We start from the raw sequence: 27435 nt of genomic DNA on the forward strand, positions 1-27435 counted from the left end.
AGAAATTAATTGAATCTTGTATGGAATCACTTAAACTCTCAGCGGCATTTAGAGACTGATTATAGTCACATGGGAGCAGTGATGTCTGTGGCAGTCCATTTAGCTCCATTACTCACTCTCTTTAGCCCGGGTATTTGGGCTCATTTGGCAAGGGTACTGATTTATGCAAACACCCAAGCCCTGCTGGTCTTTTCACATGAACCCCCTACTGAATATGAGTCCCCACTGAACCACAAAATATTTTTCTGTAAATAAATATTGGGACATAAATAATATTTGTAGAGCTGGGCAGCAAGCTGTTCAAGGGAGCCGCTCCTACACTTGAGCATCAAGTCCCTGGGCAGAAAGTCTTCTTCCACCAAAGGGAGATCTCAAAGATGATTGTGAAATGATTGTCCACACTGTTTCAGATCGAATACCAAAACGATCTCCCTGGCCTCTAAAATGTGCCCCGCTGTCTGCCTGCTTGGGGTAAATTACCGCCTGACAGGGCCGCTCTTTGTTGTATTAGAGTCTGGAGTGCGAGGGCCAACTCTGTCAACCTGTCACAGCAGGAGATTCTTGTCGCTGATACTCAATACTTTGTCAAAATGCTCAGCTAGTACACCCAAATAAGCGTCCTGCTTCCACCAGGATGTTCTGCACTCAGGAGGGGGGGATCAAAGCGAAGGCTAAAGATCGCTGACACATTTCACTTTTCCCTGACGTCTTCTTTGACTCAACAATTCCAACAATAAAAACAATGGTGTGTAAACTGAGATGAACCTCTCATAAGGAAGGAGAAAGAAAGAGGAGAGGGGAAAAGAAAAAGGAAAATCGGAAGGAATTTCCATCAATATAACAAGGGCATGGAAGGTAAATATAAACCACTTGTTATAACAGGAACTTGAAATTTATAGCTTGTAGTATTTTCTCCTTAGCCTCTTGCTTGGTTTCAAAATAGTGCCGCCCTAATTATCTACAGATGGAAATGGATGCAGCTGGTCCGTCAAAGTCTGAGGCTTTTCTCTCGGAGCAGGAGATCATCCAGTCGATGGACTGCTTTTCTTCTGCTAATAAAATAGTCGCCCTCAGATTTTATCTGGCCGTTACAAGATACTCACAGTGAGACATCACCGATCAGCTTCTGCCTCAAACTCCTTTTATATTTTCTCCTCTGAGATGTACAGATCTGAAATTTGATAAATTGACGTGCTAAGGGTCTGCTTGCAATTTGTGATTTCATAAAACATTATAGAACTATGATTTCCATACTTGTCTGACACAAAAGGTTGCATGAAGGGTAACCGTTTTTAATAGCATGGACTGTTTTTTTTTGCAGTGCTATTCCTGTATCTGTATCTGGTGTAAGTGTTTACTTGGTCCCTTCTTTTATCACATAATATTGAAGCACTAACACCTGAGCTTTGGCATTCTGTCAGTCAAAGTCTAAAATTGGTCCTCTCATGTTTCCGACAGCTGGAATATGTAGCAACAAAATGTAGTGTAGGTTTCTACACATAGTGTCCTAAAAGAATAGTTTGACATTTTGGTAAAAGAGTTAGATGAGACGATTAACACCACCAGAGTGGTGTTAATCTTCTTATCTTACTCTCCACAAGAAATTTTCCAAAATGTCAAATTATTCCATTCACATAACCGCTATAGATTCACAACTGTAAAGATCAAAAACAATTTGCAATACCCAGTTGCTCAAGGGCTGCAAGTAAGTTTACTTATGTTCAATTGGTATTTGTAGAACGTCAAATTGTGTAACACTGTTTCCATAATTTGTTTTGTACCCACAGTTGTGCCTAATAGCACAAAGGTCGCAGATGAAGAGAAGAAATTCCGCGACTGTGCCGACCTCTACCAGGCTGGCTTTCATAAAAATGGAGTCTACACCATCCAGATCAACCCGCAGGAGACCAAAAAGGTGGGAAGCCACAATATCTCACAGCCAACAAGTACACTGTAATGTGAAATATCTGCCTTTTCATCACTTCTAGGTCACTTTTTTTTATAGTGGGTTTACAGGGAGTATGAATGCCGAAAGCTGAAAATACACTTGGCAGCGTGAGGTGTGAAACAGGACACTGAGCTGATCAAGATGGTGACAATTGTGCAAGTGGTTGTGTGTGGATGTGTGTGTTCTTAACCTTTACACTATGCTTACTTACTCTTGATTGATTGGAGTGATGATTTAATAAGTTAGGAGGTCGGCAGACAGTTTGTGTGAGTGGATTTCTGCCTCAAACTCAAGCTTGGTGCTGCAGGGTTAATCACAGAAATACGAATTCTACTCTACTACTTTTTGTGTAAGGAAATACTATTACTATCTTGTTTATTAAGCTTTTGTACATGATTTTCTTTAAATTTTAATTGCTTAACTTTTAGATATTAATGAACTTCTGTTAAGCCATTGCCAAATGAGTTGCTGGAAAGCTAATTATGACTATCAGCTCCACACAACTCTCTCTCTATTTCTCAGTCTGGCTATATTGTGTCGTCAGGCGACTTTTGCGCGCAGAAACTCAAGTGAAGACGATTACCTTTCTGAAGAGTCCATGTTTTTTTAGGCTTAGTGTGCCCAATCACGGAAGGCTTGTATCATGTGGATTCGCCGACAGTTTGGTTGTCATTACTTAGAATTCCTCATGGGGGCGACAGATACTACGCACTATAGCTTTAAAAGACGATGGAGCAGCTTTTGAACATATTCATGGAAAGAAGCATCTGAGCTTCAAGCCTCTGGGTGGATGTTTCCTTGCTGCAGCTCAATAGTGAACCCTAGTCTAGCTTGCTATCGTTAGCACTGATTCACAGTGTAACGCCATTTTTCGTTCATGTTATTCCAACACCTGCTGAGTCATTGGCTGCTCCCACATACACATTGTGTTGGTCCCACATTATATTTGTAAGTACATAAGTAAGTTTGTGCATGTTTACCATTGAATTATGAGCTAGTCTTGGGGAAAACGATTCTGTCAAGGGTACTTCCTTAATCATACCCAGGCTGTGTTCATGTGTGTTCAGCTGTGTGGGCTGACTGAGGTGAGAGACCTTCTCCACTCCACCCTGGGGTCTCCTCAAAACAAAGAGCAACACTGCAGATAGAGCACCAGCCCTGCGTTATCAGCTTACACACACTGAGGTCCAAGGTTAAGGGCCACATCACACCCAGGACCTCCACTTTGATCGTGCAGAAACTAGGCCGCCTAATGAGGAACATCTCTGGGGAGTTGGTGAGGGATAAGGAGGCGCTGATTAAGTTTGAGAAGGACCCAGATACGTTGCATTCCCAAAGATGATTTATTATGAAAGCTGGGAAAAGGAGTGTCTGTAAACCAAATAATTGTCCAAATGACCCTTCATTGTTTGTCAATGCCGCTGAGAGTCACATTGAATGTTGAATTAATTAGCTTGGTAGTTAAATTTCTTTTGAATACTGGAAAAATACCTATGGGTGCTCTCATTGTTCCATTTCCTTCATACATTTTCCCACCCTCCTTTGCTCTCTCTTTTCAATTGTGTAGGTGTATTGCAACATGGAAACAGCTGGTGGTGGATGGACGGTCATCCAGCGCAGAGAAGATGGCAGTGTGGACTTCCAGAGAACGTGGAAGGAGTACAAGATGGTGAGACGAGACAAATGCGTGCACCCAGATACCCATATCCATTAAAAGCAAGATGATAATGGTTGCCCTTTAAACACAAGACAGTGAGTCAACACACAGAAATGGCGAGAATATTCTCATCCACATCCATCAAGCATTAATTACGAAACTGTGCGATGAGCAAAACATCCTGTTTAAAAAAAAAAAAACTACCGCAGGGGGATTATGACAAATAGTTTGCGCTTTTTGGCCTTGACTGAACATGCTGAAAACTAAGAGGCAGATCCACTGATCCAGATGTCATTCCTCTTCAGCAATAGCTCCCTCGTCTTTGCATAAGCTATATTGTCAAGGGTGTCTTGAGACTTGCTCCGCTCCTCAGCCGAAGCTTTAGTGACATGCTGTTATTCTTCCTCTTTTCCAACAGGAAATTATTACCTAAATCTGCAAACAACACACTTGTTTAGTCGCTCTAGCACTGTGCCAGGTGTTTCATCTGTTTGTCATCACGGAGAAATTTATGCATATTTGCATTAAGGGTGTTAACATTTCAGAACCCAAGCTGTGTTTAGACGGTAAATTGGATTTTAGTATTGCTGGCAGTTGCATTGCTTGTGTTTGCTGTGTAAGTCACCTGTGTATACCTTCCACAAGCTGTCAGTTTACTGTCAAATGGACTATGTTCATTCTATCCCCTGTAATCTGATTTGTGTTTCCAGTTTAATTATTCCCCCTCTTTCCGCTGCTTTTGATGTATAATTTACCAGGCAATGGGAAAGGATTTCAAAGAGTTTGTTATTATTATTAATAATTGTATATATTATAAACCAGAGAACTCCTAAGGTAGATCAAATAAACTAAACACTGGTAAAAGGTTTGAATGGTAAGAAGAAACTGCGTGATAATAAAAGAAATGTAGAGCACAAGCGAGAAGAAGAAATTAAATATATGTGAGGCCTAAAAAGTAAGTACCAATGAGACGGATGTGGAAACCCTCCAGCTTTGAACAGGTGTCATAGAAAGCATGGTGTGCATTACAGTACATGAGGGCACATGCATGGACCTTGGCTGACATTTACAGTACAGTGCTGATCCAACAGCGTAGTAAAGTTTGAAAAGCCTGGAGGAGATCGATGGAGTTTTATGTGTTATTAATTTTCTCATTCTTGGTCTCCAGAGGCTTGTGCTCACAGATTTAATGTACATGGAGGATTTGTAAATCTTTCAGTAACAACTGACATGTTTCTTTGTGGGACCATGGAGAGAATTTTGGCAACAGGGATGTACAGTAGTGCACATGTTAAAATGAGATCTTAAGACCATCTAATGTTTATTATTACATTACCAGGAGACCACATATCACTGGAGACCTTGCAAATAATAGTCACAACCTACTCTTTCTTCTTATCAGCATGTGAAAATGGTGCTTGTAGAGTAATGGTTCCCAACTATTGCTCTACAAGCACCTCATGGGGTACTTGGGCAGTTGCCATGGTGTAAGTGGAAAGATCCAGTCATTGTAACTAGTAAGTTTTACAATAACCAGTAATCTGCATCAAACCGAGTCAGGCACACTATTTGTCTGGATCTAATTAAACCATGGTTTGGTTTGTTTCTAGTGTAAAAACATTTTTTTGGATGGTTTGGACTTTCATACCAATAACAGGGAGTTCTGGAAGGCTATCCTCATGTTATAAACGTAGCTAGCTGCTTTAAGGAACAGCCCTGTGCTTAGTCAGCGTTTCCGCGGGGTCTTAAAAAATCTAAAATAATAATATTTCAAAGTCTAAATTTCAGGCCTTATAAAGTATTGTGTTCTAGGTCTTAAATAATTTTAAACGGGTCTTAATTTCCCTACGTCCATGTAACGCTACCTCTAATGCTCAGCGCTTTTAGAATGTTTTTATATTTTAATTGTGTGGTTGTAGTCCTTTCTGTTGCAAGTCCAAAATTAATTTGCTGTATTACGACTTCAAATGAGACCAACATGCAACTTGTATTGCAGCCAATCTAGACACCCGTCCTATAATGCCAATATGCAAATGAGGTAAATAGGTCTTAAAAAGTCTTACATTTGACTTGGTGAAACCTGTAGAGACACTTCAGCTGTATGAAGAAAATAAAGTATTGTAACATATAATTAATATTGTTAAATATAACCTTCAGTTATAATCCAGTTATAAGAACATCAAGGTTGGTGCAGATGATGTTAGGTCAGACAAAAACGGCTAAGAAGTAGTTTATCTTTGTAACAACAGTTTGAGTTTTACAGAGCTCAGTGTTTACAATTACTTTTCCCCCCAGACATAGTGATTTTAGCAAGTGTAACTGAAATGCAAACCAAGCGCTAAGTCCAACAATATGACTAACTATCTTCTCATCTTTTCTGAGCTGAGTGATGTAGATCAGGTTTGCGTGTGAAGGATCGTGAAGAACCGGAACTGTATAATGGAAAACTGTCAACGGAGCTTGATTCCAAGCCTTTTCTCCAGCCAGCGTTCTCGAGATAAACCACGGTCACAGTATGAGGCGTTGGACCGAGCTGAAAGACAGTCAGAGGGGAACATCTCATCAGGAGTGAGATCAATTTTAGAGAAAGTGAGAGATAAAAGGAGAGAAAGCGGTAATGGGCCCCAGTCACTTTCTCTTCCACCCACTCGGCAGGACATGCCTAAGGCTTGAGGAATGCCCCATATTTACTTTCCCTCCTTCCCATTCCTCATCACCACACACGCTTAGCACAAACACAGACTTCTCCCTGACTTTGCCTCCACCCCCCTCTTTCCCAATCTTTAATGGAGTGGTCCAGACTGTCCTGTCAGAGCTGTAATGTCATCCTGCTTTGTGATATTCCCCTCTGCAATCCACTGCTCTTGCTGCTGTCAGAAGCACTTTGCCTGTGACCGGGAGCAACTCTGATCAAATACAAACTTTTGCTGTTGTTTGAAGGAGTGTCCCATGCATACAGTATATATTTTTTGAAAGAAATCTTGAGGTAATAATGATTTTAGCATGTGTGACTTGAGAGAAAGACAGAAATGGAAAAATATGTGTGTCTATTTCAGCTGGTACCAATTTAGGCATTTTTATAGGTAGGTTAGTCTATCAATGTGGAGGATCAAGCCAAAAGATAGCCTAAAATACATTAATACACAATATGAGTAATGTGTGTGACATTTTCACTGAGTTCTGGAGGAATGGAAAAGAATGCTGTGAGTAATTTTATATATATATATATATATGCAGTACAGAAACATTTCTGCTGGTGGATAAACTGCCACATTATTTATTATCAGGAACCGTTTGCTCTGGTCTAATTTCTGATTTTGACAAAAAATAAATGAGTAAATAAATGAGAAAATTCCTTTCCATCCATTCCACTATCCTCTAGTGTTGAGATTGTATCATTCTAGGAAAATAGGGCAGATAGCACTGCATAATCTCTAGTCCATTGATTTACAAAAAGGATTTGAAGTGCTAGCTCCACACTGATTATTGTGTTTGTCTTCCTTCGTTGCAGGGTTTTGGCAGCTTGTCTGCAGAGCACTGGTTAGGGAACGAGTATGTTTACCATTTGACCAGCCAGAGGCAGAATGCCCTCCGTGTAGAGCTGACAGATTGGGACGCACACCAGGCCTTCTCACTATATGACCGCTTCCAAATCGGCAGTGAGAAACAAAACTACAGGTAAGACTGATCTTATTGCTCCTGGTAGACAAAGCTGGGGATGCTTGTTTTTAGGAGTACACAGACAGTGAGATTTCTCTGTCTTCATTACAGCTCATCACAGTGGCTGTTAAATATCCTCTGGACTGGATTTTTGCAGCATTCAATCTGAGATTGAACCCATATTTGCACCACATGGTAACATGATACAGTCTTCAGGCTGAAATTTGAATAAATCAATGAATCTACAATTAATTAAACAAATACTTTTTAGCCACGCTAGTTGCATGGCTCTTTTGGTGGCAGTGTTGGTCGGTCTGTCCACTACTTTGGTCCAGACTGAATATTGGATACATTTTCCATGACATATGGTACAAATGTTGATGCCCCTCTCAGAATGAATTATAATAGCCTTGGTGATCTATTGACCTTTAATCTAGTGCCACCTTGATCACTGCATATCAAAAGATTGTGAAGCTTTAGCATGTTACTTTTGAAAGGAAGGAAGGAATTATATAAGGAAATAATACTTCAATGAAAAGACAAAATGTTCAAAAGTGTTAACATTATAAACCTGGCTAGTAATTGTGAGCTCTCCAGACACTTCAATAACGTTGATCATGTTATATAAGTCTGTGGTGAAGTTTTTCCTCATCGCAAATTCCTTCCAAACCATATCTATCACTTGTCATCGTCTCCTCATTACAAACGCTCCTTTGATTGACGCTTTGTCCCTGTGTGTTGCGGGGGCGAAGGTTTCTGTTTTCTTTTGAAGGGGTTAATGATAACAGGCCTCAAACTGTGGCAGATGCTTGGCCCTCTCAGATGTGGAAAACTACTGCAAATTCCACAGAGTTCCAAGCAATTGCTGGCTTCAGAGGTCTGACATCTCCAATTCTGCAGTTTTCACTGGATGGCTGGTTCTCTCTGATAAGAGGTCCCTTTTAGTTGCAAAATAACTTGCGTCCAGCTTTGAATGACGAAATACGGAACGAGATTCTGTGGCTTAAAAGGCTTTACCTAAACCATTCTAATTCCTTGCAGTGTTTCCCTGCAGCGGTGGGGAGTCAGGCTTGTTGCCAAATATAATTTTCAGAATTGTCTTGCAATGACAGGGCTTTCACTTCACGAGGTTTCCGTCTTGAGGAGCCCGTACCTGGAGTGTGCTTTGTGGTTTTGACTGGAGAATTTCAATCAAGAGGAGGAGATTGTTGTTTTTTGTTTTTGCTTGAATTTATACGCGGAGTTGAGATTTGAGAAAACTCCATCGCTTGTTACTGTACCTTTTTAGTCTTTATTTCTGGCTCTTTGGCAGGACACGCGCACAGACTTTAGGCTTGTGTACATGGCACACAGATATGTGAAGTGCAGGCCCATATATTTTTAGGGCTGGGTATCAAGCCTCAATACAGTATGCACTTTACCATATCTATCCATTTGTAACTCTCTTTCACACGCACACATTTATATTTGCTTTTATATCCTTTCCTGTGTTTTACACATTTTTCACCTTTTGTTCTTTTGAATTAGGGAAACAAGAATTGTTTTTGTCCCACTGCGGCAGACAAAGGGCATCCTTGGCCATTCCAGCCTGTTTTTAATGCAGGCTCATACTGTTAGGAGTCCAATCGACACACTGATCTCTATAAATAGATTTGTTCTTGAAAAATAGTTGTGGTATGATAATCACACATTGCTCCTCTGAAACACGGGCCAAAACAAACCAGATGGCGGGGCCCAAAACAAACGCTGCCATGTTTTTTGCTTTGGCAGCTTCTTGCTTTTAAATGTCAAACAATTTCTTGCTCTAAAACTTAAGAGATAGTTGTACGTGATACGGCCAGCCTTTTAGTTGGTTTTGGATTATTTTGTCATCTGTGGTGGTTTACTGGAATACAGTCTACTGACAAACATTTGTAAAGACCTCACTTGGTATCGTAAATATGCCTCTCTCTCTCTCTCTCTCTCTCTCTCTCTCTCTCTCTCTCTCTCTCTCTCTCTCTCTCTCTGTCTCTTTCTCTCTCTCTCTGTCTCTCACCCGCACGCAGGCGGCGAACAGACCACTTTAAAACCAGGTATAATAATTAAATAGTCCAAGTCCAACAATCCATATGACTCACCATGTATGATAAACAATATTGAGCATTACCAGGAAATGTTTGTCTTGCTGCCAGCTTCTTGGTTTCATCTATGTATAAAGTACTGTAAAAACAGAAATGACTTAGCCTGCAGAGAGGGAGGGAAGTGTGCAATTATTCCTTTGTGAAATATAAGGTCCTAATCCTTTATAAATGAAGTCATGTACACAGAATAAATGTCATATTTATTACCAGTGCACTAAAAGTTTAGACCCGCCATTTATCTTTATTCAGTCCTCGACTTCTTGTTGGCTTTGTCTGGCATACAACTGATACATCAGTCCATTATTAACAATGTGATGATTTAAATAATTGAATAATAGTGTTAGTTAAGGACAGAGAATGCAATAAAGGGGCACATCTCAAAAATAGAGATATTTAGATGGTTATGATAGGTGTGTGTGTGCTTAATGTCCAAGGAAACCAGTTTAAGCATCAATTATTAACAAGTTTCCTCCCAATTTAACGATATATTGGGAAAGATCATTACTTATTTCAATACTATTAGAGAAAATAAAGTGTAAATTAAGGGAAAGTGAATATAGGCTACATGTGTAACATTTTGTGGCTTGACTATAACCGTTGCCGACTTTAGGCACCTCTGGCTTCAAGAAAAAAATCTATCATGCACGTGCATCTATCCTGCACAACATGCATTGGATTTGTAGAACTCAAAGAAAAATGCTCTTAGAAGTAGAGCATTAGAGCAGGAGCACATCAAGAGGCCTACATTAATGCACCAAAATAGCACCAATAGCAGCCAAATAAAGGAAGAAATCTACACTGGCTACATCTGCACAGTGTAAGCTGACATCAGCAATGTTGTTTTAAAGCTGAATGAACACATCTTGTGGACAACACTTTGAGGGGTAAATTTGGGTTGACCAGAGCTTCAAAGTTCCCACTGAACCACAACCTCATAATATTGTGAAATGAGCTCTTGAGTTTTTTTCCTTCATTGTGATTGGGCTTACCATAATTGCAGAGGTTACTGTCTTTATAAACAACAGAAAAGAGCCCCCTATCATCAAACCTAATTTGGTGGCTGTAATGCAGCATTGCTTGCAGAAAAGAAAATAATAAAAATCAAATATAATTTGATGACCTGCAAACATTGTTGTAATGATAGCCATCAGATCAACACATTCAGTTAATCACTGTCATTTATCAAAGTTTCTTTGCTGCAAAAATGGGCTTTGTGCTACATATCAATATGAATACAAGAGGGAAAATGGCAGAAAAAAGTGGCTAATTAGAGTAAATGGAATGAAAAAAAAATTAAATAGTGCTCAGTCAAAGGGAAATAATGACACCGAATAAAGAAAATTGCACACAACTAAATTATGTTACAAGAAAAAGACAGACCCACAAACTGAACCAACTGAATGCTGCCTAAGAAACTGTTTCAGAAAGATAAACAGTGATTATTGAGATTGGTCCTGAAGTTACAGAGCAGTAGGAGTGTTTCGGTTTATACGTGGCTTTGTCATTGTTTTGTCATTGTTTTCATGATGCGATTGTTCTTATTTAACACAATCAGTGTTGTATAAAACAGTATTGTCTACATAGAGACGTTTTTGACATCATGGATTCAAAAGACAATAATCACGGTTTCCACTATATACATTTAGCAGCGGCGCACCGTCGCTCCTTCAGCTGTTTATGAAAAGTCATGAAGTCCTAATTACACGACTCTGCAGATCCGTCTGCTCTACTGAACTTAAGCGAACGGTCATCCTCTCTCTCTCTCTCTCTCTCTCTCTCTCCCTTTTGAGGGAGAGCAACTGGAACAGTAACAGGATGTCATGGCAACCAAATAAACAACAGCGTAAGTATAGCAGTTTCTCAGGCAGATTGACAAACATGAAATATGACAGCTACAGCATATAGGAAAATAACGTTATGGACGCTGACTTTGATGAATTTACTGTTTATCAGACCCCAGATGAGACAGGAAGCTAACGTTAGCGAATGCTGCAGTCTCTCTGCCTTTGACTTCCCGCTGCAGGAGGTGTTGTATTCCCCCGACACGCTGTAATTACTTACGGTTTAAAACGTATTCCAGGTTAGTGGGGTTGCATACCGCTCAAAACCAACATGAAAAAAACGTAGTAATGTTCCCTCAGCATTTTGTTTTGTTGCTAAACTGAGTGTAAAATGAGCGGTGACGATAAATCAGTTTCAGGTAACTGTAGGTATCATAGGGTACCGTCTATTAGCTGGATTTTTCGGAACGGTAGCTAACGTAAGCATATAAGCCCACTGACAGCGATGATATTGTTCATATTTATACAATAGTGGTCATAGTGAGTTGAAATGTTCAGTTCAATTTTATTTATATAGCATGTTTGGTAGACTATGGTTGTTTTTAAAGTGCTTAACAAGGTCCAAAATCAAAGAGATAATATACACAAACAATACACAATATACAATACAAAATAACCAACAGTGGAAAAAGGTCAAGATATCTAAGCTCAACTTGAATTGAAAGCCAATGCATAGTAATGGGTCTTAAGCAAGGACTTGAATGTTTCAATGGTCCGAGCTGTTCTTACATGAATAGGTAGACCATTCCAGAGGTTTGGAGCAGCCACTGCAAAGGCTCTGTCACCATTTTTTTATTTTTTATTTATTCTGATCCAAAAACACTTTCTATGAGAAAGTACAGAGAAGGGACACAAACATTATATCCTGGAATGTAAGACATATGATGCTTTTGATTTGACGATTGCAAATAAAGCAAAAAAAAAAGTAACTAACCGTTATTTTCATTTTAGTAACGTTAATGTTGACGTTCACCCTACCCCCACCCCCCCTTGCTGCTGAAACAAATTCTAGCAGAAACACTGAATAATTGTTAGAAAACAGCACAGAAATTGTAAATGGCCAGGATAAACTTCCTAAATGTTGGCAATCCTCCAGTGGGTTACTTACTGTAACAGGACTAGAGGCCTACTTATGAGCTATAAAATAAATGTTTTAACTTAGTCATAGAGGGGTTGGAAAACTAAAGTGGCATTTAGTGTTATTGTTCTCTTAATTAATGCTCATACTTGTTTCAAGAGTCGAGTTTGCCCTGAAATATAACAATAGTGTTGTTGCAGTATGGGGCTAATACAGTCCAAAGGGTTTCTATGTCTCAATAGAGACAACAACAAGAAAGAGACACAGTAGGTAACAAATGTGAGTCATCATGTAAGATTATATGAAGGCAGATATACTGGATAGTACCTAATTAAGGCCATTAGTGAATACATATAATTTCTTTGTCAAAATCTTCATAATGTGGGATGCCATGTCCGACCCATTCTGCACCCAAGTGAACTTAAACCCTAAACAAATCTTATATATTTTCCAACATGTAACATTGTTTCTGTTTTCATGTAACAAGATGTTTCTAAAAACCCTTTGCTTAACGATTAATGCCCAAAGCCTCAAAAACTTTTTTTCTAGGATTAAGAATTTAAAGTTTCATACAACTACTTCACAGAAGTGGAATGTGTGAGTATGTGTAATGCATCTTAAAACACTAATGTGCATGGTAAGATGTAGTGAAGTACCCTGGGCACCAGAGAGAACCATAAATTCCAAAATTGTCTGAGTTATCCATTCACAGCAGTGGAATATATGCACAGACACAAGTTGAGTTAACGTGGAAAATGTTCCTTCAAAGCCCCCCAGCTGGAATAAAAGACTTGTATGTTTATTTTTGAACGAGCCATTACATCTTTATTCAATATCCTTCCCTGTTCGGAAGACAGCCAACTTCTTAAATCCAGTGATTTCTCCACATGGTAATAGCCCAATTTCTCCCGTGGAATCAGATAGATCTTGTTTAGATGTTTTTCATGTGAGGATTAAGAAAGTAAATTGGCAGATTTGTGTTCCAAAACACGTTGACTCCTCTATTTTCCAATGCTTACACTGAGATAATCTTGGATATCTCAATTATGTTTTGAACTCCATCCCTGGAAGCTTCAGGTTCCGCCGTTTCCAATGATATGGAGATGAAGCGTTAAAGCTACAGGCTGCAACACTAGTGTAAGACAGAAAAAAGGATCAGCAGCTGAACTTATTAAACATGATGTGAAGTTGATTGTGCACAGTAAACAGAAAATCCAAAAAATTAAGATAGAATAAAATTAAGAAAATACTGATCACACACAAAACTCAAGGTCCACCTACGAGCTTTTAACCACACCACACGGTCTTCATCTGTGTAACTAAAAGTGATATGGCTGCAATCAGCTGCTGAACTTGCATACCAACAGATCCATCCATGTAATAATAATATAATGTATACTTTATTAATCCCACAAGGGAAATTACAATGTTTTGTTTTTAGAACACACATTACACACAGGCCTGAAATACACACACACGCTCTGTGGCAACTAAACAAACAACTGCGGTTGAAAGCTGTGGAAAAAGCTAGTAAGTGTGCCTAGAGTTGAAGTTGTTGTGCTAGATTTCCAAGTGAAGAGTGATTTTCTAATTAAATGGACAAAAATGTCAATTTCTAGAGGCTTTCTAAGGAAAGTGGCACGGTTCTTTTTCTGATAGTTTATTGTCCTCTTTTTAATGGACATGAAACATAAAGAAGATGACTAGTGCTATTGAATGTTGACACTTTCTTCCCATACCTTAGCCAGTAACGTTAATGCAGAAAACACTTAAAATAACTTGCACTACAGCTAACCTATATGCATCTGTACATAATGTTTTCATCAGTGTATCTGTGTCTCAATGAAACTATTTGACACCTAATGGCAAGAGAGCAGTCAAGCAGGTCTCAGCCAGCCAGGCACCTCTGCAGCCTTGCAGTAGGAAGCGAACCATTGGTCAGGGTGATTAACCTCTGCAATGGGCCAATCAGACTGCAGTTCAGGAGGCTAACGACTGCCAGGTGTGTAACAGCACGCGCTGGGGTGTCGCCTTCATGTATGAAGATGAAAGAAAACAAAGCAGGATAAGCTTGGCTGTGTCAGTCATAAGATGAAAAGTGGCATATGTTTAAAAAAACACTTCCATTTGAGTCTCAAGAAAGATTTTGTGCACATTACAGTGATCATTCAAACCATTTCTGTATTTTATTTCTGCCTTATTCTTTAGAAAATCGCTTGAACTTTGTACTGGGTAACATATATTCCATTAGACACATTGTTTTACGGCTTTTCCCTTAACCTCTCCGAAGACATTCTTTCATAAAGTCGCTGTATGACAGCAATATCCTCTGCTCAGAGTAACACAGTGTGTTGTGAAATGGGAAGTGTCAGATAAAAGTGAGACTGCGAACAAGCGACATGTTGGCAGATCTGAGGCCCCACGCCAATCCCAGCCTGCTCAGCTGCAATCTAACACATCTTTCCTCTGTGTGGGGAGAAGGGGACACATTTTGGTAAAGAGCCAGGTCTAAGGTAGTCCTCTATGAACACATTCTCTTTAAATTAAATGCATTTCTGGCGATATGAAGGCTGATTTATATTAACTCAGGTTTCTAAGGTGCTTTCTAGGGTGAACAGCTCTGAGATTCTGAGCCTGATGTGGCAGGTCTAACAAAATGTATTGTTAAAAATATTTCAACTCAGACTTTTAATTATTTTATTTAAGGTTTTATGTGCAATCTTGGACATTTAAAAAAAAAAAGAAAAAAGGTTTTTAACAAAGTGTGAAGCCTCCATTCCTTGTAAGAACACTGTAAATGTGTTAATGATGTTTGATAACAATGATGTTTTTAACGTACAGTATAATAAAATGTCAGTCACCTCGTTTTACTCGGAAGTGCTCTCAGATAAACGTCATCTTATTCCTCACCTGACCCTGCTACAACTTATTTCCCACGTACACACGTTTGCAGCTGTAATACTCCAGAGCATAGACCCATTATGAAAATTGAAACTGAATCTGCATAAAATCTTGAAGCAGCAGTTCACCCAAATCACACACACAAAAAAACATTTTTTCACTTACCCCTAGTGGTAATTTAGTCATGCAAATAGTTTGTAATTTAGCCAAGTTTTGATGTCGCTCCATTGGAGACATTCACAGCCACCCCTAATACAATAAGGGTGTGTGAAATTTCATTTGTGGTGCTCAACACATTTGGATAATTACCTTCGAAAAACTTGACAGCATGGTGTCTTTCCAGAAACAGTGTCCCAGTTAACTTTAACTTTATTGTCGTTATGCAAGCACAACGAAATTGCAGTTGTGTCAGCCACAAATGGTGCATTGTATTAAGGACTACACACATATTTACAAAGAATAAAATAAGGAACTAATGAGATAAGAGATAATAAATATCAGCGATTTAAAAAGTGCAGAATATAAGCAATATGAGATATAATACAATAAGCGTCAGATCTCGCTGGGAACAATAGGTGTGACGTAGGTTCTGTGTATTATCCTAGTTTACCTTGACATTGTTTCTTTAAAAAACGTTTTTCAAGAGTATAAAATAATTTGGACATATTTGTGGAAACCGTGTCCATGCTTCAGGTGGGCATTTCCCATGGTTGTGTGGCAGTTTGCTGACGTTTGATTGCCAACATTGCCATCAGATGCACTGATCATTACTGTGGTGCACTACTTACTGTACTGGAACACATCATGAATAGCCTATGAATGATGCACATAGCATCAACCGTTCAACATTAAACAACTGGGATGATGACCCCTCGTGGTGTTTTCAGTAGGACAATGGGAGTTAGCTAGCTAGGCTAGCGTCCTTCCAGAAAATGGAAGCTTTGTTGCATTATTCTAACAGATTGTCCTACTAGACATTACTTTTCGCTCATGTCATTTCAACATCTGCTGAGTGCCACTTTCAAGCTTCTGTACCCAAAGGGTTGTGTTCAGGTGGACTGACCACTATTAGCTGTCTTTCTTTTATGACACTAGTAAACCTAGTTTAAAGTTGAGTGGGGTGGTATTTGTGATCAGCAGAAGTCTCCGATTAGATGCTGTAAAAGCTTTAGGAAAAGAAAAAAAAAAATATGCATGACAAGATACCACCAGGGGTAAATGGGAACATATGTTTTTTTGTAATTTGTGTGAACTGACCCTAATGATGACATGCACTGTTGGTACTTTAACTTTCTAAATATGTTGAAAGATCACAAACAAGCCGGCGTCCAAGGTGGATATTAGAAGAATTTGATGGCGTGACCCCATTCTCCCTCCCCAGAGGTGTCATTGAGTAAAACCAAGTGATTCCCCTCACAGCTCAATATTTAGGTTACTAATGAGCCTTGACCAATCACATTACTAAGTTACTTCAACAAGAACAATCAGATTAGCATGTAATGCCTGTTAAGTTCCTGATATGCCTGAGCAGATGTCTGTCATTTTATTGATGTGAACTATTAGACGCCATCTTTCTGTCAATCTCTCTGTCTCTGTGTTTTTCGCTCTCATTCTTGGAAACAGGCCTCAGGAAAAGCATCTCTTCCTCTTGAGTTCTTGGCCCATCTTTACATTACCCCACTTATCATTTGAATGCATAATGGATCCTGACAGGAAGAACTGCAGATGTCAGTTGAGTTGGGATTTGTTGGTCTGGTAAATATGCAGCACAGCCGGTAAACACAGCCGCAGACTATTTAAAGCAGCCTGTCAAAGTGTCATGCTGAAAATCCCTCTTGATGATGTGCCTTGGCAATTCCTTAGCGCAACAGAGATCGTGAGAGCTTTGGAAAATGGAGTGTAAATGTGCAGCAAAGTCTGTTCTTTATCAGAGCGGTAGCAGACCTCATCCTTGACATTGCATGTTTTATTCCTAAGAATCAGGAATTAGCTGATAGAAGTCATGCTACCCGTAAGTGAGGCAGTGTGACTTTATTCTGAACTGGAAAGTATCTCCGGAGACATCTGTTGCCTTGTAGACACCAGTTAATACGTCAGTATTTATGTGCACACCCAAGTGCTTATAATATACTCACAGGCCCTTATACAAAGGGCCATATCCAGTGGTCATTCGGTGCCACTGATTAGACACATGACTCACCCTTACATTGTAGGATTACACGTGTTGGTTTAGTGGCTTAGTGAATTCCCCACTGTGACCCACAGTCACACTTTTTACTCTGCTGTACAAGTCAACCATTTACACAGCTGTCTAAATACAGAAGTCATTCACATTAAATGACTTTCCATCCCAGGGAGTCTACCAGTCTCTTTCTTTTAGGTATTCATGCTGATGCCTCAGAGGTATAAGCTTCACAAAGGCTCGAGGTGCGTGGTGTTCAACATCTCCCTAAACATAAAATATTTTTATATTTGTTACTTTCTCATCGGAAAACTCAAACTGGGTGCAAGGTTCACTACACGCCCATGGTCCCCTGTTGTCAAGAAATGAACTCAGGAAATTGCTTTCACTAGGAGTGAACCATACTAAATAATGGAGACCTCATTGGCTCGGTGCTGCACTCCTGCTCTTTGGATGTGCAATCTCTTCTATTGGGAGAAAGTGAAACCGGGAGGGCGTGAGAGAAAGACATGAAAAGAAAAAGAAAAAAGGCAAGTGTGTGATGCAGCAGTTTAAGGGAAGGCATGTGCTGGTAATGGAAGAGCTGTCAAAGGGATGAAAGAATTGTCAGATCCGCATGTACTGTAGCAGTTCCCATTCACACCTCGAGTGAGTTCACAGTATGACACGCCCTAAAGAAATCTGCTTCCAAACTGCATATTAGTATTCAATTTATGTGTTGAGCGCCAAGTGTGTAGAGGAATTCAGCTAGGGAGTGACGGCTTATCAGTCCCATAGATGTGCTGTTTGTTGGAATAATCCTCAGCGTGAAAAGATGGCAAGAAAGTTTAATATTATCTTGTTGATAGCTTGCTTGCGGCACATGGTTAATTTATGACATACATTTTCATTTATCTCCATGTGCCCAAGAAATTATGTGATGATGCATGCAGTGACTTTTCTGGAGTAGAAGAGGAACTGGGTAGCATAACCTGAACAGACAAAGGCAATATCCCCACAAAGCAGTATCATTGTAGTGTTATAGTCTCTTTTCTCTGCACTAAAACTTCAACAACATGGTACTAGAACAATATACCAATTTTTCTTTTTTTTAAATCCTTTAAATTGGGCTTGGCATTATATATATATATATATATAATAGCCTAGCAGCAAAAATAGTGTGTACGATTTCAAGAAAGAAAACCTCATGAAAGATGATGAACAGTAGGAGCTGTTTGATTAAACACAAGAAGACAAGACAGGGAGAAATATTGCATACTTGGATACCAAAGACTTGAGAGTATGCCCTACCTGCCCAGCTATGGGTGGATGATAGGTTAAACAGGTTGCTTATTACTCTTTTACTGTGTATAGCTGTTAAAGGTCAGTATTTGTGGTGTAAATTAACGTACTCTGGCCCTGCGGATGGAAATGTGATTCCCAGACATTCCTTACACTGCATGTTCTTTCCACCCCCTTCTCTCTCTCTCTCTCTCTCTCTCTCTCTCTCTCTCTCTCTCTCTCTCTCTCTCTCTCTCTCTCTCCCTCCCCTCATCTCTTATTCTTTCATATGCTCTGTCTTTCTTTCATTCTTTATTTTATCTTCTCTCCACGCTGTTAATGTTGTTCCAGGTGTTCTATATGTACTCAATCACAACAAAAAATAAATCTCTCTCAGGAGACATTTCTTGCAGCATGTTATGTCTTCTTGCTGTCTTTATTGCTTACATTGCTCACTCCACCATACTCCTCTCCCCGCTTCCTCCCCCTGATGTGTTTTCATGTCCTGACTCCCTTCTCTACCTCGTCCTCATGTCTTTCAGGCTGTTCCTGAAAAGCCACAGTGGGACTGCAGGCAGACAGAGCAGTCTCGTAATCCACGGAGCAGACTTCAGCACCAAGGACATGGACAATGACAACTGCATGTGCAAGTGTGCCCTCATGCTCACTGGTGGTAAGTGCAGCCAAACACTGAATTGCAATGAGGATAACCATACATTCATATACATTTAAATAATAAATATATGGCTTTAGCTGCTAAATAGTCCAATAAGCTGTAAAACCAAAGCAATGACTAAAAAAGTTCCACAGAGCTGAGGGATCTTCGAAGTAAGTCGTTACTCTCTGTGGGTTGGTCACAACAAATGAGAGCTTTAAAATTATATATCGTCCTCTAATCCACTCTTAATATGAAGAAATATCGCTTAGAGCAATCTTAAGTAATAATTTAACCATTTGCCTTTGTTTTTCTCTTCCAAATAAGTTTACCTATCTCTGTCTGATGGTTTATTGTGTTCGTTTCCCCATCAGACTTCTTTCCAGCAATGTCTTTGTGCTCTCAGGTCTCAGCAATTAACTTGGGGAGTACATTGTCATTATAATCAATAGGAATCATGGGGAAAACTACAAAAAATGCCCAAGATGTAATAAACCACAGTGATCTTTCAAGTATTTATATATGGCAACAGCGGGACAATACAGAATTTCTTTTACGAGAAAACAACGGGCATGATTTTACCATTTCATAAAGTAATAACCTCTGATTGGCTTTATGACCAACCTCACAATGTTCATTGCACGGTCATTTGTTCAGGTCATTATGATCACAACCTGCTTTTGAAAGACATGCAATGGGCTAACATGGCCACTTATACATCTATCTGCACCTATTAGGCTATATTCTGCATCCCCTCCCAGTTGCACTGTGGTTGGAAACGAGCACATTATAAAAATCCCTGGGCGCGGCACCAAGTGTCAGAAAGATTTAAAATGACTCTGCTTCTCCTGCTGTGTAAGTGGAGCCCAGTGACCCTTGCGGTCACCGCATGGCAGCTCTATTGCTGTGGAGTCCTGACCTGGTACTAATCAAGCATTTCTAAGTGCAGATTTAAGTTCAGCATTACCTCTTAGGTCATTTTGAATGCAGTGGGTTAAAGGGAACTGGCATCTGATCACTAATCAACACCCCTACTCTGCTTGATTCATAGCCTGCCTATAGCAAGCCACAAAGGAGAGGCATGACAACATGTAGCCTGAGTCAAGGTTGGTCCGAACCCAGCACTGTGCTACAGTATGTACAGTATATCATTTGATTTATACCCTGCATTTACAAGAGCAGGGCTGACATCAGATGATGTAAGTGTCTGGAATATACAAGAGGAAAATACTTCTCTGCCACATTTATGAGGACAACTGTAGCATGCCATGTTAAGAATACGGAGGAGGATGTAGTGTGGACACACACATACTGTAATGTATATATTTGCACAGCACTAGAACATACAGTAGGGATACAGCACTGACAGTAGGAGGCAGAGGGGATCCCTCTATCATGAGAACTGCATTAGCGGGGTCTTTCTTTTCAAAATAAGACACCCCTACTTTTTTTACAAGTCTGTAAAAAGCGCTCGCGTGGAAACTGAGAGGATACTGATCATAAATCCCAAAGGATTGCTGCTGTGCACACTGAATGTTTATGTGTGTGACGGCAGTTGTGTGGTCTGTGGTTTATCAACAAGTGAAGGATGGCAAGTAGATGACTTTCGCTGTATTCCGCTTCATTGTTTAAAAGGAAAAACAATGTCTCAATAAAATGAAACAGCAGGTTGCACAACACACACTGTGACATGCTATAACCAAACCTCATCCCATCATTGTATCAACTCCAGGACATTACCACCAGCTTTTCTACTGGTACGGTCTACTACTCAACTGTCTTTTTATTCCAGCTGTTGCTCAACCCTAGCCTATTCTTTGTGATCATGTTTTTCATCTTTAATGTTTTTTTGGCCACTTGAGGTCAGCGGAAACGAGCTGTAAACACAGCATTGACATATCACCTTTTAAGTTGACACGTCAAACTTATTGCTTATTTACACATCCAGCTTATAGCAACCTGGCAAATTTTAAGTCCAATATTCACTCTACTTTTAGCTCTGTTTTGGTCTCCACCAACTCTCGTTTACTACTAAATGCACTACTTTGTTCACCAGCTAATCGTTAACTTTGGGCCTCTGTCGTTTGATGCTGGGCAGGTCGTGTACATTGTTGTTGTTTATTAGCTTACTCACTGAGAACAGCTGTATGCTGTGGCTGAAAACTGATGACACCAAACCGTACCAAACCCAAACCCAAACCGTAAAGCTGTAGGCTCTAAAACTAAAACAATGAGCTAAAAGATGCTAAAATGCCCCGTATAGTTGAGGGAAACTGCAGAGTTGGTGGTAATTTTCCTGTAGGTTCATCACTACAAGCAACACCTCTTACACTATACATAATCATTCAATCCATTGTTCAATTATAAATACTGACTATAGCAGCTTTAAGCTTTAACAACTTTGGTCCATCTCCAAAAATGTCAGGTGCAATGTGTCCTTTGAAAGAGCTCCCCAGCTTAAGGACTAATTCTTAAAAGATCCTACAAAAAAATTTACGCAGAGCAAGTGCAATTTCCTATTTGATTCCTACTGGTGCCAGCATCCTAAAATTATAAGCAGCTGTGGAAATGTAAGGGGGTGTCCAACAGTTTCCATGCTATGTTGTGTACGTGTCTTATGATGAAGCAGCAATCAATGTGAAATTTATATCCGTGTGATCCATGCCAGCAAAAAGGGCAGAACATTGCTCCTGATTACTGACAGCAGGGCTTGTGAAATGTCATTCTGTACACTGCTGTGGTATTCAGGTCTGACAGGAGAGAGAAGAGCTGCCATTTGTCACTGTGTGACTGACACATGCCATGCCTCGCATATGTTCTATATCTGACTGTATCAGTGACTGTGTGTTCACTAGTTCAGATATGAGACTTGAATGACAGATTACTAGGATGGAATGGATGTTATGTTCAGTATATCTCTTATCATCTGAAATATACAAAACTAACCGTAATAATACCGTAATAACACTTTATTTATAAAGCACCTTTCATACATACATTTACATGAAGTTGTGTATTTAAAAAAGCATTTAGACACAATTTCAAAAGTGGTAAGCAAAGCATTTAAATATGATGAAACAGGAGAAAATAATAGGGATAACCTTTTAAGTAAGATTGAATAGAAATACACTTTCAGTAAAATTCAATAAAGTAAGGACACAGACTGCTTAAAAGCCAGATTAAAAAGGAAGTTGCATGGTGGATATTTATGGGCAGGTTGTTCGACAGATTATGGTTCATAATAAGACACAGAAGTATGAAGAGGCAGCCTTCAGTGACCTAAAACTAAAACTGAATTTCCCCAAGAGGGATTGATAAAGTACTTCTTCTTCTTCTAGGCAGTGGGTAGTGGCAGAAACCGTTGACTAAGTATGGAGATGCTAAACCATTCAGACCCTTGTAAACTTCTAATTCTAAAAAAAGACACAGGAAGCCACTGTGTGTCTTGAATTATAAAATAACTGTCCTCTATGTCCGAGCACATCTACCCTTTCTCTTGGTACCAGATCCACTTCAGTGAAAGTATGAAATGTGTCACCTTGGGAGTAGAATAAAAGTTTCCCATGCCATGGACAACTCTTCTTGTGCACATGCACTCTTTGCTTTAAATAGAAAGAGGTACTGAAAGTGTTCAGCAACAGGTACTGGTATCCCAATGAACTCAGTGACAGTAACACATTGAGAAGATAGCAGTGAAATGGTGTCTGAACCATTGCCATGGCCCTGTGGGAGAGGCCATGGGAAACGTTCAACCTTGACAGTAAGACGCACAAAAAGTTATGATTGAGGTGACTTTATCAACACCTTGACAAAACACTACTTACTCAAAGCCTTGTTTGTTCTGCTAAAAGGCATTGATGATTTGCAACTAATATTAAATTGTGTCTCTATTCAGGTTGGTGGTTTGATGCCTGTGGCCCGTCCAACCTTAACGGCATGTACTTTACCCAAGGACAACATGTAGGGAAGTTAAACGGTATCAAGTGGCACTACTTTAAGGGCCCCAGCTACTCGCTACGAGCCACGGTCATGATGATCCGCCCTCTGGACTTCTCCTAGTCTTTTGAAGTTTAAACTTCAAAACGGCCATGTAGCACATTAGAGGGACCCTCCCTATTTTATCCTCTTGTCTCATCTCATTTCGCTAGACCTGGGAGTCATCCAATTAATCTTTTTTTTTTTTTTTTTTTATTCAACCTGGTCCTTCGGTTGGGGCTTCCCCAGAGTAACAGCTATTGCTGTTCTGCTGTTGCCTCATAACCTTTCCCCTCAATGAACTGAAGAGCAGCCATGAAGAGGAAGAAAGACAGATTCACCTGAACTGATTTCAGTTCACAAGCAGATTCACAAACTTGACGTTATTTAGGGACAAATGCTTTCAGGTGGATTATGTTACTTTTTCAAACATGATGTCAAACCACAATTATTTCCATTTTCCTGGGGACCTGCGTTGTAATAATATGGAGGACTTGAACTATTCTGAATGGTAAGCAGCTATCACAGAGCAGCACTGACTCCTTAAACTGCAGAACAGAACTTATCTGGAACGCTCTAAGGAGACGAATGAGAGATTTTGCTTTTTTATTAAAATGTTGCTAACAACACAGCCCATAAATATTATGAATGTATTATATATTGTGTTTTTTTTTTGTATTTTTTGTTATCCCAACTCTATACGATATTGAACGTGAGATGAAATTGTTTTTTGTACTGTACAGTGTATGCTGAATTTCTATCTGCATTATGTGTAAACATACTCCGTTTTAAAGTAACCTTGAAATTCAAGTAATGAGATGGTAATAGTTACAAGGGTCACTTGCTGGCAGTTACACACTAGCTGTCTTGAGAGAGTGTGATTATTTTTAGAGTTCATATGTGAGGTTATTATTGGATTAGATTCTGGACTGAGATCCTTTTGCCTTTTTGTTATTGGCTGAAAAACGACTAATACGTGCCAAGGTTTAGATTGTGAGTGATCACGTTGCTTTCTGCTGAATATGAAAAACAAGGACATTAATACAGATGCGTATAATTAGTAAAAATTAGTGAGATATATATATATATATATATATATATATATATATATATATATATCTCAATTACAGCTGTGTGCACATTGGGGATTAGAATATAGTTTGCATATAAAACAAGTAATGTGTATTTTTTTTTTTTAAATACACAGATATATATAGTATATTCCTGAGTGTCATGATGGAAGTACCACGTCATGATGCCTACATATTCACAAAAATGTTAATGCTTATATTAAGCTGGTGTCCCACATGTACGAAGTTCACAAAGAATGAGGTCAAAGTTCATATTACTGAATAGTATTTGTATCTATAAAGGACGTTGTAAGACTGTTCCTAATCTCTTACCTTATGACAAATAGCAGATCATTAAGACAAGTTGCATCCAAAATGTTTTTCACAGACATCAACATGACGGCCTCAGAATCCAGCCAGTTTCTGTTTCTCATCAACGCAGCTTTGAAAAAAAAAAGGAGCTGGAGTTGGAATATGAAGAATGAAATTAATGATTCCACCAAGTGAACCGTGTGAACACATATTTCATAACTTCCAGATTTATAACAACAGAATCTACTGTGGAGTATTTACTAAAGGTAAAGTACATGTGGCGAGAAGACAACGTGTATCTGGATCTTGTAAAACTACAATCGACATGTTTATTAACATACTAAAATTGTATAATTTAATGTGTGTGTGTACGTATAGAGCAGCTTTCCTGAGGAAAGCTATTCTTTAGTTTGTTTTTCCTCTGCCAGATCTACAATGGTGTTTTGAAGTTGAGCATAAAACATAGAAGTTAAGATAATAACCCTGGAGAAATGTGCCTTTGATAACTCTGCTTTTACCTCATTCAATTCCAGATTTGCAGATTTATTTAAACATCTTTTGTAACATGTGGTCAGTGTTGTGTTGCTAGATTAAATAAAAGAGAATTTTTTTTCAATCTGCCTTTAGTCTGCACTTTTTGTGCCAAATTGATGTGATGATAGACAGGTTTAAAGTCAGGGTTCCAAAATGTCCTTCATTACGTCTTTCTTTAAGGAGACATACTTTAACTTAAGAAAAAAAAGTTTGGTTTCACGATAATATTTTCAACATCAGTTTAAATCTCCTGATACAAATGCTATACTGTATGTCATGCAAAGCAAGCTTTTTGCAGAGATAGACATGAGATAAATCCCACAGATACACATGCTTTCTTCCGGCCTTTTCGGGACCAAACCATATGGTTCAAACATTAAACTCCCTCTCTGTCCCGGCAGTGGAGTGGCTTTTGTCTCGAGTGGTGACTCGCTTTGCTTGCTTGTGGCAATGACCGATTGCCAAAGTGTCAAACGATGCTGTCGGGACCTGTAGTGTCTCCTCAATAGTTGACATTCCTGGTCCTAATCAGAGGTTAAACAAATTAGTGCAGCCTGCAAACCACCACGTGTCCTTCAGCGCCTGCACTGACCCAACACCCTCGCTGGAATGTGTTCTATAGAGAGTCTGGAGCAGTGGAGTGTGAAGAGAGTCCGCACACGCTGGCAAACACCTATGTGGGTCTGAAGCTTTGTCCTTTGTTGGTGTGAGGACAGGAGCTACCAAGAACCACTTCTAAAGTGGGGGAAGTTTAGTCTCCAGTGGACATTCAGGGTGTCAAAGCAAAGTGGCGTTTCACTTGTCATCTCCACATCTGCTTGTACGCACACACACACACCCACACACACACACAACCAGCTCCTCACGTCCACAGCCAGGCTGCTCTGCTGAAAGTGGATCCTTTCCGGTTAACTGAGGAAGAGCAGGGGGATGGCGAGGCGATGGGACTCCCTGTGGGTCTGAGCTGCAGTCAGGCAAACAGCGTTGGACCTCAACCAAATCAGATATGACAGAAGACAGTACCTGCAGTATGAACACTCAGGGCCATTGGATCCCCCTAGAGAGACCACCTGCTCACATGGAAATGAATAAAAACTTTGAGGATACATAGAGAGAGAGAGGAAGTGATAGTAAAAATGGAACATTTGTCTTTAGATTTAATCATAAAATGCCCTATACGAATGTGCTCGTCATTTCAGTAGTATTACTCCAGTACAAATAGACTTGCACTAGCACAAATTCTTATTATATTACAACTAAGATTGTTGGACTTAAGCAAAGAAGTCACAGAAAGTTTAACCACTAATGATATAATCCTCTTTCATTGTGTAGGCCTTGTGTAGAGATACGGGGTTAAAACATTAAAAGTAAATGGTATTTAGTTTTAAAACAAGTGAGATGTAACTAGTTAAGCAGTCAACTTAAATATAAATAATATCAGAGGCAAATATTTAAGATGAGTGAAGATAAACTGAGAATACAACCTTTAGTGTCAACTTGCTTTTGTTTTTATTGGTCATCTTTAGTGGTGGGAGTAGAGTTTTCTGGCGTGCTTGCCAGTTAAACCTGACCTCTACAGTAAATGATTCAGTATGTCTGCATAGAGACCTGTTCAGTCACACACAGAGGCAGTTGCAACTTTATAGCTAAATCCATTTGTGTATACTCACTGAATTAGTGTAATTAACTTAACCAAAATGCCCATTGGTAAGTGAAAATAGATTATCATCAACACTACAGACTAAATAGGTCTGTCAGGCTTTGTCAAAACCAGAATTTTACCATCAGGCTATAAAAGCAAGAAATCTTAACGTAACTAAGGCCACAATTCTCAACCCTGTATGGTGCCTATGGAATGCTGTGACTTCTCTATTAACCCTTAATGAAAAAATGTCATGACACCCGATCTGCAGCTTTAATTAAAGAAAAGTAGGCTACAGTACAGTAGTACTGCTCCTAAAACAATGTGAATATTTGATACTTTTAAATATTTGCACTCCCTTGCTGCCCAGTCCCTCCCCTTCCAGTGGACCGCCATGGGACCTTAATTTGGAAAAAAATATAAACGGTAGTGAACGGGGAAAGACTAATTATTTTTTTATCCCGTTTGAATTGAACCATGGATTACACATATGACGTTCGTCAGTTTAAAAGGTAGTTTTGCAAGTCAAGAAAGTCTCCGTTTATTGTTAAACTCTTGAAGTATAAGACTGTGAAAATACGTAATTAGAAAGACTACATG

The 27435-nt window shown here is 39.4% G+C and overlaps 1 protein-coding gene across 2 annotated transcripts in view; it reads left to right on the forward strand.

Moving 5' to 3' along the window:
• angpt1 (angiopoietin 1) overlaps positions 1–25275 on the forward strand; it is a 68202-nt gene extending 42927 nt beyond the window's left edge. For both annotated transcript variants that reach the window (XM_028597384.1, XM_028597383.1), the window contains 5 exons: positions 1788–1915; positions 3516–3617; positions 7117–7283; positions 19190–19320; positions 23198–25275. In XM_028597384.1, the coding sequence (XP_028453185.1) occupies positions 1788–1915; positions 3516–3617; positions 7117–7283; positions 19190–19320; positions 23198–23361 (692 nt within the window). In that variant the 3' untranslated portion in view covers positions 23362–25275. The remainder of the gene's footprint in view (positions 1–1787; positions 1916–3515; positions 3618–7116; positions 7284–19189; positions 19321–23197) is intronic.
• The last annotated feature ends 2160 nt before the right edge of the window (positions 25276–27435 follow it).

Source organism: Perca flavescens, chromosome 14 (assembly GCF_004354835.1).
Source record: "Perca flavescens isolate YP-PL-M2 chromosome 14, PFLA_1.0, whole genome shotgun sequence".
NCBI classification, from domain to species: domain Eukaryota; kingdom Metazoa; phylum Chordata; class Actinopteri; order Perciformes; family Percidae; genus Perca; species Perca flavescens.